The sequence below is a fragment of the Homarus americanus genome, unplaced genomic scaffold, assembly GCF_018991925.1.
Source record: "Homarus americanus isolate GMGI-L3 unplaced genomic scaffold, GMGI_Hamer_2.0 scaffold367, whole genome shotgun sequence".
Taxonomy (NCBI): Eukaryota; Metazoa; Arthropoda; class Malacostraca; order Decapoda; family Nephropidae; genus Homarus; species Homarus americanus.
In genome coordinates, this window is record NW_024743709.1 from 11,014,163 (window position 1) to 11,032,313 (window position 18,151).

The 18,151-nt window shown below is 39.6% G+C and overlaps 1 protein-coding gene across 5 annotated transcripts in view; it reads right to left on the reverse strand.

Annotated features, from left to right (window-relative positions):
• Positions 1 to 18,151, reverse strand: part of LOC121877485 (mediator of RNA polymerase II transcription subunit 31-like) — a 71,870-nt gene that overhangs the window by 32,009 nt on the left and 21,710 nt on the right. For 4 of the 5 annotated variants that reach the window (XM_042383267.1, XM_042383266.1, XM_042383269.1 and 1 more), the window contains exon 2: positions 9,464 to 9,547. The exons of the other annotated variant lie outside the window; for it this stretch is intronic. In XM_042383267.1, coding sequence (XP_042239201.1) covers positions 9,464 to 9,547 — 84 coding nt within the window. The remainder of the gene's footprint in view (positions 1 to 9,463; positions 9,548 to 18,151) is intronic. 5 annotated transcript variants of the gene reach the window in all.

The following is an 18,151-nucleotide window of genomic DNA, read 5'->3' on the forward strand; positions in this document are numbered from 1 at the left end:
CAAAGCCAGTGGGGCCAACTCCTCAGTTAGGTACATAGTGTGTCTACCGAGTGCCACACGTGCTTTGTCAACTATTGTGGCGTCATATGGGGCAAATTCAGCCAAGGTTTCGATCAAATTCAAGTCATTCAGTGGCGCACTTGCTGGAACGGAGCAAACAATCCACCATGGGACACAAACAGCGACTGTGAACACAGCAAACCGTTCTAACTTGCTGATTTGACTTTTAGTCACAACCTTGGCTTCGGGAAACTGCTCTTTGATCTGGCCTGACAAAAGAACAATCTTGAGGGTATAGAGCAGTTTAGCCATCCACCTTGCTTTGTGAAGTGCGCCGGGGTAGACCATCGTGAAATTCACTGGCTCGGATCCTTTAGTTACAGGCAGCAGACGAAGCTCTACCAGCTCCTTGTAGTCGCCACGTGTAAATGGTTGGGCTAGAGAATCACGGAAGAAGTCAGTCATCTCCTGCTGGCGCTCCTCAAACACTCCAGGCATTGCGGGGTAGTAGTATTTCTTTTTTTCATTGTACGCCAGTTGAGAGAAATGGGTCTTGAGCCTAGAAATGCAATTATTGGGATTATTGTATTTCGTACTAATCTATAATATTGTTTTAGGGGTATTAAGATTGATATGATTGATCATTTGTTTGGTGTTAGTATATCTTATAAGTCTAATAAAAGAAATTCCACTAAATTTGTTCATTAGATAATAATATTCCTTGTTATTTTGTAAAGCCGACGGTGCTAGCTCAAACATGCACCGATCTCCAAGAAAACTTACAGGGGTGTTTCCTAGATAAATACACAACACTAAAACTTTGAACAGCATTGTAGGACCATTTATTTATTTTTGGAGGGCAACTGTCACACCCTAACGTACATCCAAACAGAACACAGCTTTTAGGCAGCGGTTCAAGACCAGTGTAAAACCACAGCCTTCAACGAGTGAAGAACAACAGGTTTCAATGCAAATTTACAGCGATAATAGTGAGGTGACTGACGACCCTGGCAGTGAGGAGAGTGAGGTGGCTGACGCTCCCGGCAATGAGGAGAGTGAGGTGGCTGACGACCCCGGCAATGAGGAGAGTGAGTTGGCTGACTTTGCTGGCAGTGAGAAGGAGAGTGAGGTGGCTGACGACTCCAGCCTCCTTTCACCCCAGTAAACCTTCACCTTCTCCCCAAATCCCAACTTCAGCAAGCAAGCAACACAGCACATGAGGTGAATTAAGTGTCTATGTCTAAAACTTACCTCACACACCTATGCACATAAACATTCAAACACTCAAACATGTAAAGTATACTGTACTTGTAAATATATATAGGTAGTAGGCAGCTACCAAACAGGGAGGTACTACCACCTGTGAAGATATTGAAAGCATAAAGTATTGTCTAATTGGTAGACCCTGCTGCCATATGGCACCACAAAAATTGTGACCAAGTCCCAGGTTGCTGATCTGTCTTTCTGCCTCATTTACACACAATTGTAGGGTCTCAATTGTTTCTCTTACTATTGACAACACAACATACATATAATGCTTCTCAATATTGAATTTTATTTTTATTTTTTGAATTTCTTTATTTTCATTATTAGTGTTATTATTATTATTGTTATAATTATTATTTTATTTTACTTTTCATTATAAATGTTAGTTACTATGAATTACTTTATTATTATTATTACACTGTCGCCCCCCAGGCCCCGATGTGGGTCAGTGATCTGTGCCCGGGTGGGCTAATCCTTGTAAAAAAAAAAAAGTCTAATAAACTTAAAGTGTTTGTTATTGGTGTTTATTTGATATTATGCCCTTGTTTCTTTATTTATTTTATGTTCTATATGTATTGAGTAAAACGTGTTAAAATCTGACGGCTGTGACCACCCATATCCCCCCCTTTTACATAATTTCTTGTGAGAGAATTGCTCCGCTATTCGCAATTTCGATATTCGCAACGAGTTTCATGCCCGTAACCTTTACGATAAGTGAGGTAGCCCTGTATCACTTGTTGGGCGCTTGGAAGCCATTTTGAATTGTTAGAGTACAGTATTTATAGCAAAAACATGTAAGCACGCACGAATGATGTGGAAGCCTAACAAAGACTGGCTTGATGTCGCTTTGGGACGCTGTGACGTTACAAGAGTGAGAGGTAGCGCACTGAGAGAGGGTACTGCGGCAAGAGAGAGGGTGATGCGTCGTAAAAAGTAGTCCGTGACAATGCAAAAACGACGTTAAATTGAGTCGTCGCGAATTATTAGAATCCTAAGAGTAGCGACATTGTACCGAAACAACGTTAAACGGGGAGACGTTATATGAGGATATACAGTAGTACCCCGATTACCGCAGTCAATTGAACCCACAGGGTACCGCGGAAAGTGAAAACCGCGTAAAATGAACAACAGAACATATGGGATTAATTCCAACAGAGACTGGCCCAACCCCCAAACTCCACTTTTTCCGACACAATACCTATGTTGTAGTAAAAATAACATCTAAATTTTATGATGGTATGCTCACACAATTAATATTTAAGAGAAATACAGTCGCCAGGTTAATGTCCATTCAAATAATGGACTCAAATCCCCCCCCCCCCTCTTCCCAGCTCACTGGCCCCTACCTCTCTGAGAAATGATTGGGTGAAACACTAGATTTTAACGTTTAGTAATAAATAATACCTCAGACTAAAGCTAGGATAATATAAGTGACATTTCTGGATTCCTTGCAGGTCAGGGAATATTTTGAATGTAAACGTCATATATTTTGCACAAAATGCACAAAAGATAACATACTTACTCAGAGTAAACAAAATACTTACAGTAGATCTAAAATTTGTATGTCTAATGCAAAATCTATGATGTATATATTCAAAATGATCATCAAATTGTAAGAATTCCAGCAATGTAAATTATATTCTGGCCGGGTAATTTGTATGAATTTTATGAGCTAAAACAAATATCTTCAGTTAATAAAAAAAAAAATATATTCTTCACACACCATCTGTCAATCAAAGTACCCCACCTTGCCTCCCCCCCTCTTCCAACCGAGCCAGATGGTCGGTCAGTCCCAACCCTCCCCCCCCCACCTTCCCTCCTGACCAGAGAAATGTTGGGTGAAAGAATTAGATTTTAACTTTTAGTAATAAATAATACACTCAGACTAAAATTAGGATAATATAATTGAAATTTCTGGATTCCTTGCAGGTCAGGGAATATTTTGAATGTAAACTTCATATATTTTGCACAAAAGATAACATATTTACTCAGAGTAAACAAAATACTTAAGAGTAGATCTAAAATTTGTATGTCTAATGCAAAATCTATGATGTTTATATTCAAAATGATCATCAAATTGTAAGAATTCCAGCAATGTAAATTATATTCTGGCCGGGTAATTTGTATGAATTTTATGAGCTAAAACAAATATCTTCAGTTAATAAAAAAAATATATATATTCTTCACACACTATCTGTCAATCAAAGTACCCCACCTTGCCTCCCCCCTCTTCCAACTGCGCCAGATGGTCGGTCGGTCCCTCCCTCCCCCCCACCCCCCACCAACCCTCCCTACCAGAGAAGCTTTGGAAGAAAATAGTAATTTACATTTTTAGTAATAAATAATAACTCAGACTAAAGTTAGGATAATATAATTGACATTTCTGGATTCCTTGCAGGTCAGGGAATATTTTGAATGTAAACTTCATATATTTTGCACAAAAGATAAAATACTTGCTTTGTGTAAACCAAATTATTACATTAGATCTAAAATTTGTATGTCTAATGCAAAATCTATGATGTTTATATTCAAAATGATCATCATATTGTAAGAATTCCAGCAATGTAAATTAAATTCTGGCCGGGTAATTTGTATGAATTTTATGAACTAAAACATATATCTTCAGTAAATAAACAAAGAAATATCCTTCAAGAACACTATCTGTCATGTCAATCAAAATACTCCGCCCTAGCTGGGTCGGTCCCTCCCTCCCTACCAGAGAAGCGATTGGGAGAAAATAGTATATTTAAGTTTTTAGTAATAAATAATAACTCAGACTAAAGTTAGGCTAATATAATTGACATTTCTGGATTCCTTGCAGGTCAGGGAATATTTTGAATGTAAACTTCATATATTCTGCACAAAGGATAAAATATTTGCTTTGTGTAAACCATTTTATTACATTAGATCTAATATTTGTATGTCTAATGCAAAATCCATGATGTTTATATTCAAAATGATCATCATATTGTAAGAATTCCAGCAATGTAAATTATATTCTGGCCGGGTAATTTGTATGAATTTTATGAGCTAATAAAAAATAAAAAAAATATTATACTTCACAGTGTATATGAGTAGATGAATCGTGTTAAGTGAAAGTTCCGTTCTGGCGAGGCACCGCGTATATGAGAAATCGCGTTAAGTGAAACCGCGTAAAGCGGGGTAATACTGTATATTTTTTTTTTGGGGGGGGGGAGTTATATAAATATGTAATACTGTTCTTGTATCCATGTAAAACATCCGTGTATTATGAAAACGACGTGAAATATTTGTGGTGAGCTATTACCGTTTCATCTCATATGACATACATATGATAGGAATACAAAATGTTATGTCTTGGGAGAAAGAAATTTCTTACAGTAATATCTTGTATTTCGAGAGTAATATAGACTGGAAAAATTGTGTCAAATGCAAATACTGTACATAAACTAATGGGAAAAATAACAATATAGGCTGGCCACTCTACACCAACCTCTGATTTTCCCATTTATAACCTGCATATTATACAAATTCTGCCTTTATTGACTTGATTGTGCTTTCCAGAAACTAGTCTTTAGGCCTTCCTCAAGTAATTTAATCACACAATGCTTATCCTGCATCGAGTACTTGGCAAACTTAACTCCCTTATGATAGTTCCGCTTCTCCTTTTCCTTATTTGGCAGCTTAGGTGGGTCTATCCCACCCCCACCAGCACCAGTAGGACCCCCAGTAGAGGTAGAGGCCATTATCTTGACTCGAAAGGTGGTAGCACCACCCAAAAAAGCATACAATAACAGCCCGGGCGGTCGCTAGGATGGCACGGGCTACAACTCGATAGTTGCCTTCTTGTAAACCTCTTTTACGTTCACCACCGGCAATCCGATCACCAGTACTCTTCTTGGACACATTCTTCTTACCTTGTCTTTCCGTATTCATCGATAACACAAAAAAATTGGGAGAAAATAGCGAAAATCACGAAATTATTGATAAGCAAAGCTATTCAACTGATCACGTGATGTAAACAGAGAGCACTAGTGTAAACCGTTATTAGTCCTCACTGCGAAATGACAGCATCAAGCATTGGGTGATTTCTCTTCCACCCCCACTTCCTTCTCTTCTCCCTTCTCCTCCACCCCCACTTCCAATTCCCATCATCATCATCAACCAGGAGCCTTCTACATACACACCTCAAAGTAAGTGTACTTTACTGCATTTTTTTTTTACTTTGTATGTAATTTTCAGTGAGATGGAACCAATTACCCAAAATCCCATTGAAACAATGGTTTCGGTTAACGAACGACCTTCTGAAACGATTTGTGTTCGTTAACCGAGGGACCACTGTATTCATAGTAAAGAGGTTCATAATGAAGACTGGTGGTGGTTGGTATATCATCCCTACCCTATTGCTTTTATTGAAGTTATTAATGATGCCAGTCTCATAATACCTGTATTGCATGACAGTTTAAGTATTATTTTTTTTTTTATATGGGAAATAGCCCACCTGGGCACAGGTCATCAACCCACAACAGGGTCTGGAGTGCAGAAAAAATATGAGTTAAAACAAAATTAAAAATAGAAGAGAAAAAGACTATATTGTACTAATCTACACCAAGAAGATGCCAGAAAACCATCTTTTTGAAGTGAGACAGATTGTATGAGTATGGAAACACAGAAGAAGGCAGAGCATTCCACAGTTTGGCTGTGTGAGGAAAAAAGGATGTACTGTAACGGGTTATTCTAGTGTGACCGACATCCACAGAGAAACTGTGAGCACTGTGGGCACGACAAGTGTTACGAGCCCGTGGCCTTGCCGGCGGTACACAGAATGCTAAATCCACCGACCATTGCCCGTTAAAGTACCTGTAAAAGAGAGAGTGAAGCAACATTGCCACGAAGAGAAAGGGAAGAGAGATTATCAACTAAAAGAGAAGAATTAATAAGACAAAATGCCTTTGATTCCACCCTATCTAACAGTTGGACAGAAGAAGATCCACCCCAGATATGAGAGCAGTACTCCAAGTTAGGACGAATGAATCCCTTGTATACTTGAAGCAACTGCTCAGGAGTGAAGTAGCTATGGCATCTATACAGCATTCCCAGCTTTTGGGAGGCAGCTTTAGCAATGTTGTGAATGGGTTGCTTCCATGACATATTAGAGGAAATGGTGAGGGCCTAGCTTATCTATCTTAGAACTTGGCAGAATGATTGCCTCCAGATATGTGATTGGTGAGAGATCATCTAATTTGTAAAGTGTTCTTGGTAAATACTGAGTTTTATTACTATTGAATTTAACCAAGTTTCTACCTCCCCATTTGGAGATGCTGCACAGATCTGCATTGATAGATGAAACGATATCAGCTCTAGAAACAGATCTAGTTTCAGAATTAGGAGGAAGGGGAAAATGTGAAGAGTAAAATCATCAGTGTAAGAATGTATAGAATTAGTAGTACCCCTGTAGTGTGAAGTAAATCATTGATAAAAAGAAGGAAGAGAGTAGGTGAAAAAACAGAACCCTGTGGAGCACCACTATTGGTAGAGAAAGAGCTAAAGATCGATCCCTCGACAACAATTGCCATGGATCGGTTCTCAAGGAAGCTAGCAATAAGAGAACAAAGTGGGGGAGAGAAACCATGGAATTGGGATCCACCACAAGGTCTCTGCTTTCAAGGAAAGGCCCAAAGAACAACACCGGGTTGGGAGACTACAGTTCCCTGAGCAGTATGTGGGGGAGACTTGGACTTCTGGTCAAGAGTTATTTTCTCGGGTGAAAAACTTTTCAACTCTACCAACCACAGCCATCTTTACTGCTGGAGCCACGAGAACACTCGTTATGACCCACAGCATGTTTATTAAAAAGCTATGTGACCGTGAACATGTGGGACTAGATCAACCTCAAGAGTGTGGGCAAGTTGGAGGGAGATAAATGACATATTCACCACAGAACAATATTTGGAAATTCTTTAAGAGGTGATCATGCTGCCACCAGTCCGAGCAAACACTCTGCCCTACTTTAAGCACATCATTTTCATGCAGGTAAAGTTTTGTTATATTTCCTAAATACTGTACAGCATAGTCTTGTTTTACGAGGTCAATTAAACCCGCGGAGGTCCGCATATAACGCGTAAACGAAATAGCAGAACATATGGGATTAATTGAAATAGAGACTGGGCCGACCCCCAGACGATCCTTTTTCCGACACAATACGTACCTTGTAGTAAAAATAACATCTTAATTTTATGATGGTATGCACACACAATTAATATTTAAGAGAAATATCAATAATATTAGGTTTTTTAACACTTACGTTAGTAGAAGAGATGGCTGGGCACACAGGGATGGGGGGTTGGTTCCGAGGCAGAGGGCAGATTATTGGCACCTCACCTTTATCACTTGTATCACCTGTATCACTATCCACCACAGAGGATAGCAGGGCCTCCTTGTCAAACCCCTCAAAGTCCATATCCTCACTATCACTAACGGGCTGGTTGTGGTGGGTGGCGGGTGAAGAACTCGGTAATGTTTTGTTGACTGGGCAAGCAAGGCTAAATAGACCAATCACAGCTCGTGGAGGAGGGGATGCGTGGGTGGTAAGGATCCGTGGCCCAATCACAGTCCGAAACATCATCCAATGTCAGCGGTGACGTAAGAGCGACCTAGCGCGCAGCTTGTCCGAACCGCTTCCCGCGTAAATTCAGGAATGTATCGCGTAACTAATAATTGGCGCGTCTGGACAGGTGCCGCGTAAATGACCAACCGCGTATAAAAAATCCGCGTAAACAGAAACTATACTGTACATGTAATGTTATGAGTCATTTTCATAAAACAATTTATATTGTTATAAAATAATACTCGTAATTACATGAACTGTATGACAATTGATTTTATCTGGTTTCAATTTCTCTCCTGACCGATACACCATCCACACCATCAGCAGAGTGAAGCAGTGGTTCACCAACACAGACCAAACCTAGTAGCTGGACTGGCTGAGTAAAGCCTGTGATAGGAACCTCATCGACATTATATGGGCCAATATGGTTAATTCATGGGAGGCACAGCAGGGGAGGACCAGTCAGCAACTCCTCCAGCACTCCCTGGGAGAATTGGTTTACAACATGACGTTTCTGTGCCGCATCATTTGCATCAAGTCATTGATAGGGAGGGGCGCTGGACTGGATATAACATACAGAAGTGTACTCAAACCAATTTTACCAATTGGAACGTAGAGCACACTCCGAAACAATGCAACACATAAACTGTGTGTGTGTGTGTGTGTGTGTGTGTGTGTGTGCATCTGTCAGTTGGGGGGAGTGTCCACATCATGTTTTCTGTTCTCTCTCAAATTTCTTTAGAACCTTGTAATATATAAAGTTAATATTTCAAATGCAGCACTTGATTATTCTAAAAGCTTGCCAATAAAATGTGACACTGATGATATGTAGGAACGAGAAGTAAAATTGACTTGAGCACCTCACCCCTGCTGTCTAGAACCTTCACAAACCCTCTCTCCTATCAGGAATCCTCTCTGCAGACCTGAAATTAAGTATTTTTTTTATGCAGGGTTTTTTATACCTGTCCTCCTTACACTCACATAAGACAACAACTCATATCACCGATACACAATGTAGTTATAAAAGTTCAAAGAGGATGTGCACATACACGCTATAGAATGTTCACATGATCAAAGTGTCTATCAGACGGTACTGTGCAGCGTGTATGTGAGGAGGCATTTCGTCTGTGCTCGCAAATACAATGGTTCTCGTCATTCAATTTACGTCAAAATAATTATTATTAATGGTATTCATTGGTTTGTTCCTGACATTGTTGGCAACCTGGCAATCTAGGCATGAAATATGTCCTTTAAAACACAGAGCGACACTTAAACTATGGGCCAGGTACGTCCATCAAGTGTGTTTGTGCGTACATATCTCCGAAGTTGCCAGGTTAGACAAAACTGCCTGGCACAGGATTTTTGGCTGGCACTATACATTACGCAGTATGTATGATGTACATTGCTGTGTAATATGAAGGACGTATCTTGTGTAATATGTATGACGTACAATTCGCAGTACATATGTCGCACATTGTGTATGATATATGATATACACTGTACATGTAATAGTAGAATTTTTCATAAGTTTAATATATGTACTTGTAGGTCATATACATTTCACCCACTGCACTAATTTTTGCTGACTGTATTGCATTGTGTGGCACTTACACAAAAGGTAGTTAGGGTTAGCCAGGCACTGAACGAACTCCAGTTCTATCTGGAACCTCACACGCTGAGCATCCTCACTTTCACCTGTAATTAAATAAAAACCATAAGTTATATGAAGATGAAAAAGGTATACAACACTGATAATGCAATAAATCCTTACAAAATAACATATCTTAAATTAAAGTCAAATCAAGAGTGCTAACAAATGCCTGTAATATGTTAGCCTTATGGACAAGTGCTTGGAAGTGGAATTCACTTTTCAGCACTAGTTACCTTGACCAGAGGTGTTGCAGCCGAGTGAATAAAGCACTTACCTTTTGTACCACAAGTGCAGTACCAGCCAAGGACTAAAAACAGTAAAGGCAGACTGCTATAACATCATAAATCTTAGCTCCGCCCCATTCAATAATGTTATGCTTGTGATGCACATCATCTGGTGACTTGGGGGCAGTCACCAGATGATGACAGCCTTACCTTGGTTCATGTTTGATTGCTTCAATTTTTTTTTAGAATACAGTACTCATAAGGCTAAGGCTTTTCCGTGGCTATGTATGACAAAATGAATGCCTTATGTTCTCAAAGTTCTCCAAATAATAAGTGATATAGTAAAAATATATATTTTTATTGTCATGTAGCACCACATATATTTGATTTCTAGGTAATTTCCTTACATGTTCAGAGGTAATTACCCTGCTTGTTGAGTAGGTAAGGCTATATTTTATATTACTTTGTTCCTGTATGTAATTATTGTTTAATATGTATTAAATATTATTGTATAACATGTTTATGTTAAATAAATCAGTTTAATGTATTAGTGAGGTAAAATAGTATTGTAATTGAAGACATGGTATCAGCACTGTGTTGGGCACTGGTCACCAACTCAGCCGGTGGAGACAGTGGCAGAAGCAGACGTGCCTGGTTGGTGTAAGGTTGTAGTTCAGTCGGTCTGGACTCGGGATATTATTGTGAAGATTAGTGGTGTACACCTTTTGTACTGGTCAAGTGCATGTTAAGGTTGATATTAGGGCTAGGTTGATTTAGGCTGTGGCTCTCAATATTTCATTGTTTTTCCTTTAAGGCCCGTCCACACGATCGAGCAGTGCCCGGCGGGCACACGCTAAATGCCTGTTATCGGGCAAACCAGCGGAATGCCCGTGCCCGTCGTTGAGCGAAATCATGGTCCGCCTGCCTGGTGGTTTCCTGCCGGATATGGAGCAACGATTCTGCCAGATAAATGTTAAAACCAGAAAACCGACATTCCTATAATATTAGCATTAATATTCAACATTACACAAGCCTGCAATACAAGATACGTGTTATTATTGGAACCTCACGTGACTGTCAAAAACAGCTGATCACAACGCCACCGCTGACCTTGGGGTCAGGGTCCTCAAGTCGGTGAGGTATCAACAGAGATACTGACAGAACGTATGCTCGCACTTTGTAAAACCCGAGTTTAGTACTGCAAATGTGATACGTATATGTTCCCCGCTCGGTCCAGATGTCCAGTGTATAACCAAATAAGCTTATGCAATGTACATTATTGGCGTGACAATAAACGGGAGATTGTTTATGTATTATGTAATGAGGACATTCGTGTGTGTTCTTCGTTCCTGCCGCTCTCCTCACTCTAGTCCCATAGCTTCCTGTCTATGCATATCATAATTCTAACATTATTCAATGAATTTTTATGTACTACAAATCTCACCTGCAAGTAATCTTCCTTGAGTACTTCATACATGGCTTGACAATTTGCAGGTATTATGCGAGACAAACTTTGTTTTGACATCCTCGTTCTATACTGAAGTGACGTGTAGGTGCACCCAGTTGAAAGATATATGAGCGTTGCCTCTAGACGAGCCTCTGCAGATATACTCTCCCTCATATTGGTATCCTGTTTTTTTATATATGGTTCCACTTTCGCTAGAAGTTTGTAAAAGGTGTTGGGGTCCATCTTGCAGTTCACTTAAAATCGTGGCATGACTTCCATATACTTTTCTTCGACCTAACCACGCTTTGCACCATTCCCTTTTCTGCATTTGGTTTTTTTTGCACACATCAGCAATTATTATAGTACACTACACTCTGCTCTTCGCTTTAACTGTCCGGCGATTAATCCTGCGACACACCATGGTGATCGTACCGCACCCACCACTGCCGACCACCTACTAGCTACCGGCGCCCGACTATAACCATCCCCGTGTGTACACCACCACACAGGCTTTGCCCGGTAAACATGCAAAGCCCGCCGGGCACTGCTCGATCGTGTGGATGGGGCTTTACATGTCCCTTGTATATACGTTCTTTAATTTTATTATACCAATTTATGCAGTGTATGATTTCTCCTCACTATGAAACCCATTTAGCTCGAGTTAATGAGGCTTATTATTAAGAGCCTGGGGGAGGTAATATGAATTGTTATAAGGTTTATCCTGCTTATAGATGTGACCACTAGTGGCAGGGGTGTTTCTCAATGCTATCACGATCAAGCCTCGCCACTTATTTTGACTAGTGGCAGAATATTAATAAAGAGGAGTGATGGCATAACAGAAAATAGAGCCTTCCCGGATTTTAATTTTCATATTGGTAAACAGTATTAATCAGAGAACAAGTTAGTTCTTATTAAATACATTTTGTGACTTATCAATATCTGGTTTGACAATACTTTGAGTTGCATGAAGACAAAACAAAATGGAACCTTTCAGTGTAGAAGAATTTCTGATGGAACCATCAGTAATAACTTTACTAAACTCTTATGTTAGGAAAGAGGATTGGGTTGAAATAGCTCGTGAGTATGAGGTCCAAATTAAACATCACTGGAGAAAGTCTGAAGTGAAAAATGCTGTTTTACGTCACCTTATAAACACAGAGGTACTTGACGAGTCCGCTTTATCATTGTGTGAGTTAGAACTTTGATTCTAAGTATCATGCTATTAGGATACTGGAACGGGAGTTAGAAAGAGAAAAGAGAAAGAGAAAGAGAGAGAAGGTAAAGAGAAAGAGAGAGAAGATAAAGAGAACAGAGAGAGAAGATAAAGAGAACAGAGAGAATTTCAGTTAACATTGCTTGAAAGGAAAGCTCGGCTTAAGTGGAGTACTGAGGAGGAGCATAGAAGAAATATTAGGGAAACGTTTGATATTACACAGCATGTGAAACTTGTACCTCATTTTCAAGAAACTGATCCTGAAGAATTCTTCCAACAATTTGAGAATGTTGCAAATTGTTTGAATTGGTCCAGAGAATATTGACCATTACTAATACAAACAGTCTTAATGGGTAAAGGTCGTTCTACTTATTTGTCTTTGTCTTCCACACAACAATCAAACTATAACGAAGTTAAGGAGGCAATTCTGAAATGTTATCAAGTAAATGCAGAGTATTATAGAATTTTATTTAGAAATGCTAAGAAAGAGCCCAGCCATGCATATATTGAATATGCCCACTTGATCAAGCTTAAAAATAGATGGTATTCTTCCAGTAGGGTTAGTGATTTTGATGAATTAAGTGTGCTTATTGGCCTTGAACAGTATTTAAGAGGTGTACATCCTGATGTCCGTCTGTATCTTTGTGAGAAAGTGACCCCCTCTTGATAAAGCAGCTACACTTGCTGAAAATAATCATTTTATTCATAATATTGGAATGAAAAGTCCAGTCCCAGCCAAGCCAGTCTCGTCTGTTTTTCAAGTTCAGGATGATAAGCAAATGTTAGGGAGTCAGGGCATTTCTGCAAGCAGCAACCAATCATTGATTAGTTCTGGAGCAATATTTAGTAGCCCACAAGACTATAAGAGTAATAGTTATTTCAGTTAGTCTGTAGTGTGTTACTATTGTAAGAAGCCTAGCCATCTGATTTCAGTGTGTCCTAAGAGACAGCATAACCAGCAGAATACAGGTAGTGAACAAGCAAATATTAGTTTAGCTTGTGCCCAAGGTAGATACTGTTAACCCATCGAGTTCTCTTGGAGAACCAGGGTGCAGGGACCACAGTTGTCATTCCAGCCGTTTAGATTCAGTGGCTTTTTGTCAGCATCAGAAGATAGTGCAGCGATACCTGTTGAAATTCTGAGAGATACAGGAGCTTCTCACAGTATGGTTGTTAAAGGTTCTGTACTTTTTTTAGAAGAAACTTTGACTGGTGAGTGTGTTATTCTGCAAGGAATTGGCGGATTCATTTCTCTCCCGTTGTGCCGACTATTTCTGAAGATTGATCTCGTTTCCCAGCCAGTGACTGTGGGAGTGCAGGATTCCTTGCCAGTGAAAGGTGTTTCATTCTTGTTGGGGAATGATATTGCTGGTAAACTTATTGTACCTGATCCCATTGTTACATTCAAACCATTGAGTAATAATGCAACTGCTGATGTAGAGGCAGTGTACCCTGATCTTTACCCATCAAGTGCAAAAACTAGAGAAGAGTTTGACTGTGGATGCAGGAATGACTAATATGCCCCTTATTTCTGATAACCATTCTGATGGTATTGTTGTACCCGTTGATCATAATGAATTAACCAAATCGGTTGCACCAGTAGACGCTATGGAGCTTAGTAACCTTCCTGTCACACGTGATATGTTAATTGATGCACAGAAGGCTGATCCCGAGTTGATTTCTTTGTATACCAGAGCTGTCGCAGAGTTGGAGAGTAAAGTTAGCCCTGTGTGCTATTATATCAAGTCCGACGTACTCATGCGTAATATTCGACCACAGGAAGTTCCAGCTAGTGATACTTGGAGAGAAGTTCATCAGATCGTGGTGCCATCCTGCTACAGATGTAATGTTTTAAGTTTGTCTGATGACTTTGTAGGACACCTTGGAATTAAAAAGACTTGAAAAGATCCTTAGATACTTTTATTGGCCAGGAGTAACATCTGATGTAGCACAATATTTTCGGTCTTGTCATATTTGTCAAATGGCAGGTAAGCCAAAACAAATAATCAAACCTGCAGCACTAAAGCCAATTCCTGTGGAGGGTGAACCTTCCTCCAAGGTAATCATAGACAGTGTTGGTCCCCTCCCCAAGACAAAAAATGGTCATCAGTTTCTCTCGACTATTATGTGTCACGACTAGGTATCCAGGGGCAATTCCCTTGCGTTGTATTGCTTCCATTGGTTCGCTTTTTAAGCCAGTTTAGTCTTCCCAATGTTATCCAGTCTGATCAAGGAACAAATTTTACTTCTGGGATATTTCGACAAGTAATGACCATCCTGAAAGTCAAGATGCTCTCTTGCGCTTTCACTAAACACTCAAGACGATGCTGACAAAATTCTGTTTGGAGACCACAGATGATTGGGATGAAGGAATCCCTATGTTTTATATGCTATTGGGAGTACAAAACAAGCAAGTTTAGGATATTCTCCTTATGAATTATTATTTGGTAGAGATATAAGAGGTCCTTTGAAACTACAGTGGTCCCTCGGTTAACGAGCGCCTCGGTTAACTGGTTACCTTCCATAAGATTCTTAACTTCGGTTAACGAGCAATCCCTCGATTACCGAGTTTCTTACGAGCCGACCTCAACATGTTTTCGCTTGCATTTGGCGATCCACCAGATGTAGTATTAGTCCGCCAATACAGTAATCGCTTCTAGGGCTTATATTCCTTACCATTTTAGTAAATATCAAGAAGTTTATGCTATTCAATAATTTTAAAAGTTTAATATTAAATTTTTTACTCATTTTAACAATTATTAAACATAATTGAAGGTAAGGAAACTAGTTTTATGCGCGCCATCCAGCCTGGCAACGCACCAAACAGGCGTCAGTCTTTGGGTCTTTTCAGTGGAGGTAATATCTTGCTTGAGACTCTCTTCAACTAAACGCTTTTTTTCTGTGTTTGCAAGCAAATTATTGGTCATTTTGAAACTTATTTTACATTTTGACAATATATAATGCAGAGCAGTGTTGATTTAAAAAAAATAATCTTGAATTACACTAAGAGAACTAAAATTTTATGGGTGAAATGGCGCCATGGGGTGACTTCTCTTCCACCCCCATTCTAATTCCCATCATCATCATCATCATCCAGGAGCCTTCTACATACACACCTCAAAGTAAGTGTACTTTTCTACCATTTTTGTTGAATTTAGGCAATTTTCAGTGAGCTGGAACCAATTACCCAAAAATCCATTGAAACAATGGTTTCGGTTAACGAGCAACCTTCGAGAACGGATTGTGCTCGTTAATCGAGCGACCACTGTATTACAAGAAAGTTGGCTTGATGTAGATGACCCTGTGACGCTTAGTGATTATGTATTAAAGATGAAAAGTAGGTTAAGAAAGACATAAGAGCAAGCAAAAATTAATTTTTTTGAGGCTCAGGAGGAAATGAAAAACCAATATGATAAAGACACTGTGGATAGACAGTTCCAGCCAGGAGAGGAGGAGTTGCTATTTTTGCCCATTAGAAGGTTTCCACTCCAAGCTAGGTACCAAGGACCCTTTGAAATTCTTAGTAAAGAAGGTGATTTAAATTATGTACTGGGTACTAGTTACTCCTGAAAGGAGAAAAGATAAGAGATTGGTGCATGTAAATCTGTTGAAAGAGTATCACTCCAGGAAAAGTGAGATAGTAAATTTGGTGGTGCCCAGGAAAACAACTGAGAATGAGGTAACGTGTGTGACTGGTGAAGATTTTATAGTGGGTGATAAGGAAATAAAATTAAAGAACTTGGATATATTAGGTGATCTATGTAATAAGACCTCATTTACCACAGAAACCGAGGGTTGGTATCCAGTGTCTCCTGCAAGAGTTTGAAGTTATATTTGCAGATGTGCCTCAGCCAAGTCCAATAGTCACTCATGATGTAGAGCTGATAGAAGATGCAAGTCCAGTGAAGTAGGCTCCTTATTGTGTTTCTCCCAGCAAACTGAAGATCCTGAGGGAGGAGATCCAGTTCCTGTTACAACACGGTATGGCAGAGCCGAGCAACAGTGAGTGGGCCCCGCCGTGTGTACTCGTACCCAAGCCAGATAGTTCACGCTACCCAGAATCGACATCATTGACGCTGTTGGTGATGCCATCTATGTCACCACACTAGACCTTTTAAAAGGGTACTACCAAGTACCCCTTTCAGAAAATACCAAGAAGGTCTCGGCTTTTGTCACTCCAGAAGGCTTGTATCAATATATTGTTACGCCTTTTGGTATGCGAAATGCCCCAGCTACTGTCCAGAGGCTGATGTCTGCCGTTACCACTGGCTTGGAAGGAGTGTGTGCCTATCTGGATGACTTTGGTGATCTACTCGTCGTCGTGGAGTGAACATCTGTCTTCATTACAGGCTTGTTTCAATGTTTGTCTGATGCCAAACTCACTGTAAACCTGGTTGAAAGTAGTTTGGGCATGCCCGAATAATCTCCCTTGGACATGAAGTAGGAGGAGGAGAGGTAAAAACCTATCATGGCTAAAGTGGAGACCATTAATAACCTTCCCGTTTCCACAAATCGCAGGGTAGTGCAACGTTTCTTGGGCATGGCAGCTACTACCAACGTTTCTGCCAGAACTTTTCTCAAGTAGCCGCCCCTCTGACTAATCTTGTCAGCCCAAAGAAAAACTTTGAGTGGTCTACTGCTTGTCAGACTGCCTTTGACAAGATCTGTTCCCTACTAGTATCAGCACCGGTTCTTCGTGCTCCGAATTTCTGTGTCCCTTCATTTTAAAAGTTGATGCCAGTGATGTTGGGGCTGGTGCAGTATTAGTTATACATTCAATATGCAATATTGTCTGAAAGTTTAAACCAATCAGAAAACTGTAGTTTACAGTGACCATAACCCATTACAGTTCATGACTCATGAAAAACAAGAATCAGAGACTTACTAGTTGGTCTTTAACTCTGCAGCCATATAATATCGAGATCAAACATATTAAAGGAGAAGAGAATCACATAGTAGATGCCCTATCTCGTGCAGCAGACTGAAAAAAAAAAAAAAGTATTTTATCTTAAGCGGAGGAGTGTTATGTAGCACCACATATATACAGTGGTCCCTCGGTTAACGAGCACAATCCATTCCAGCATGTTACTCATTAACCGAAACCGTTGTTTCAATGGGTTTTTGGGTAATTGGTTCCAGCTCACAGAAAATTGCCTAAATTCAACAAAAAATGTAGAAAAGCACACTTACTTTGAGGTGTGTATGCAGAAGGCTCCTGGATGATGATGATGATGATGATGGGAATTAGAATGGGGATGGAGGAGAAGGGAGAAGAGAAGGCATTGGGGTGGAAGAGAAGTCACCACATGGTGCCATTTCACCCATAAAATTTTAGTTCTCTTGGTGTAATTCAAGATTATTTTCTTTAAATCAACACTGCACTGCATTATATTTTGTCAATATGTAAAATAAATTTCAAAATGACCAATAATTTGCTTGGAAACACAGATAAAAAGCATTTAGTTGAAGAGAGTCTCAAGCAATATGTTACCTCCACTAAAAAGAGAGAGACTAATGCCTGTTTGTGTGTTAACAGGCTGGATGGCGCGCCAGAAACTAGTTTCTTTACCTTCAATTATGTTCAATAATTGTTAAAATGACTAAAAAATATTAATATTAAACTTTTAAAATTATTGAATAGTATAAACTTCTTGATATTTACTAAAATAGTAAGGAATTTAAGCCATAAAACCGATTACTGTATTGGCGGACTAATACGACAGCTGGTGGACCGCCAAATGCAAGCGAAAACATGTTGAGGTCG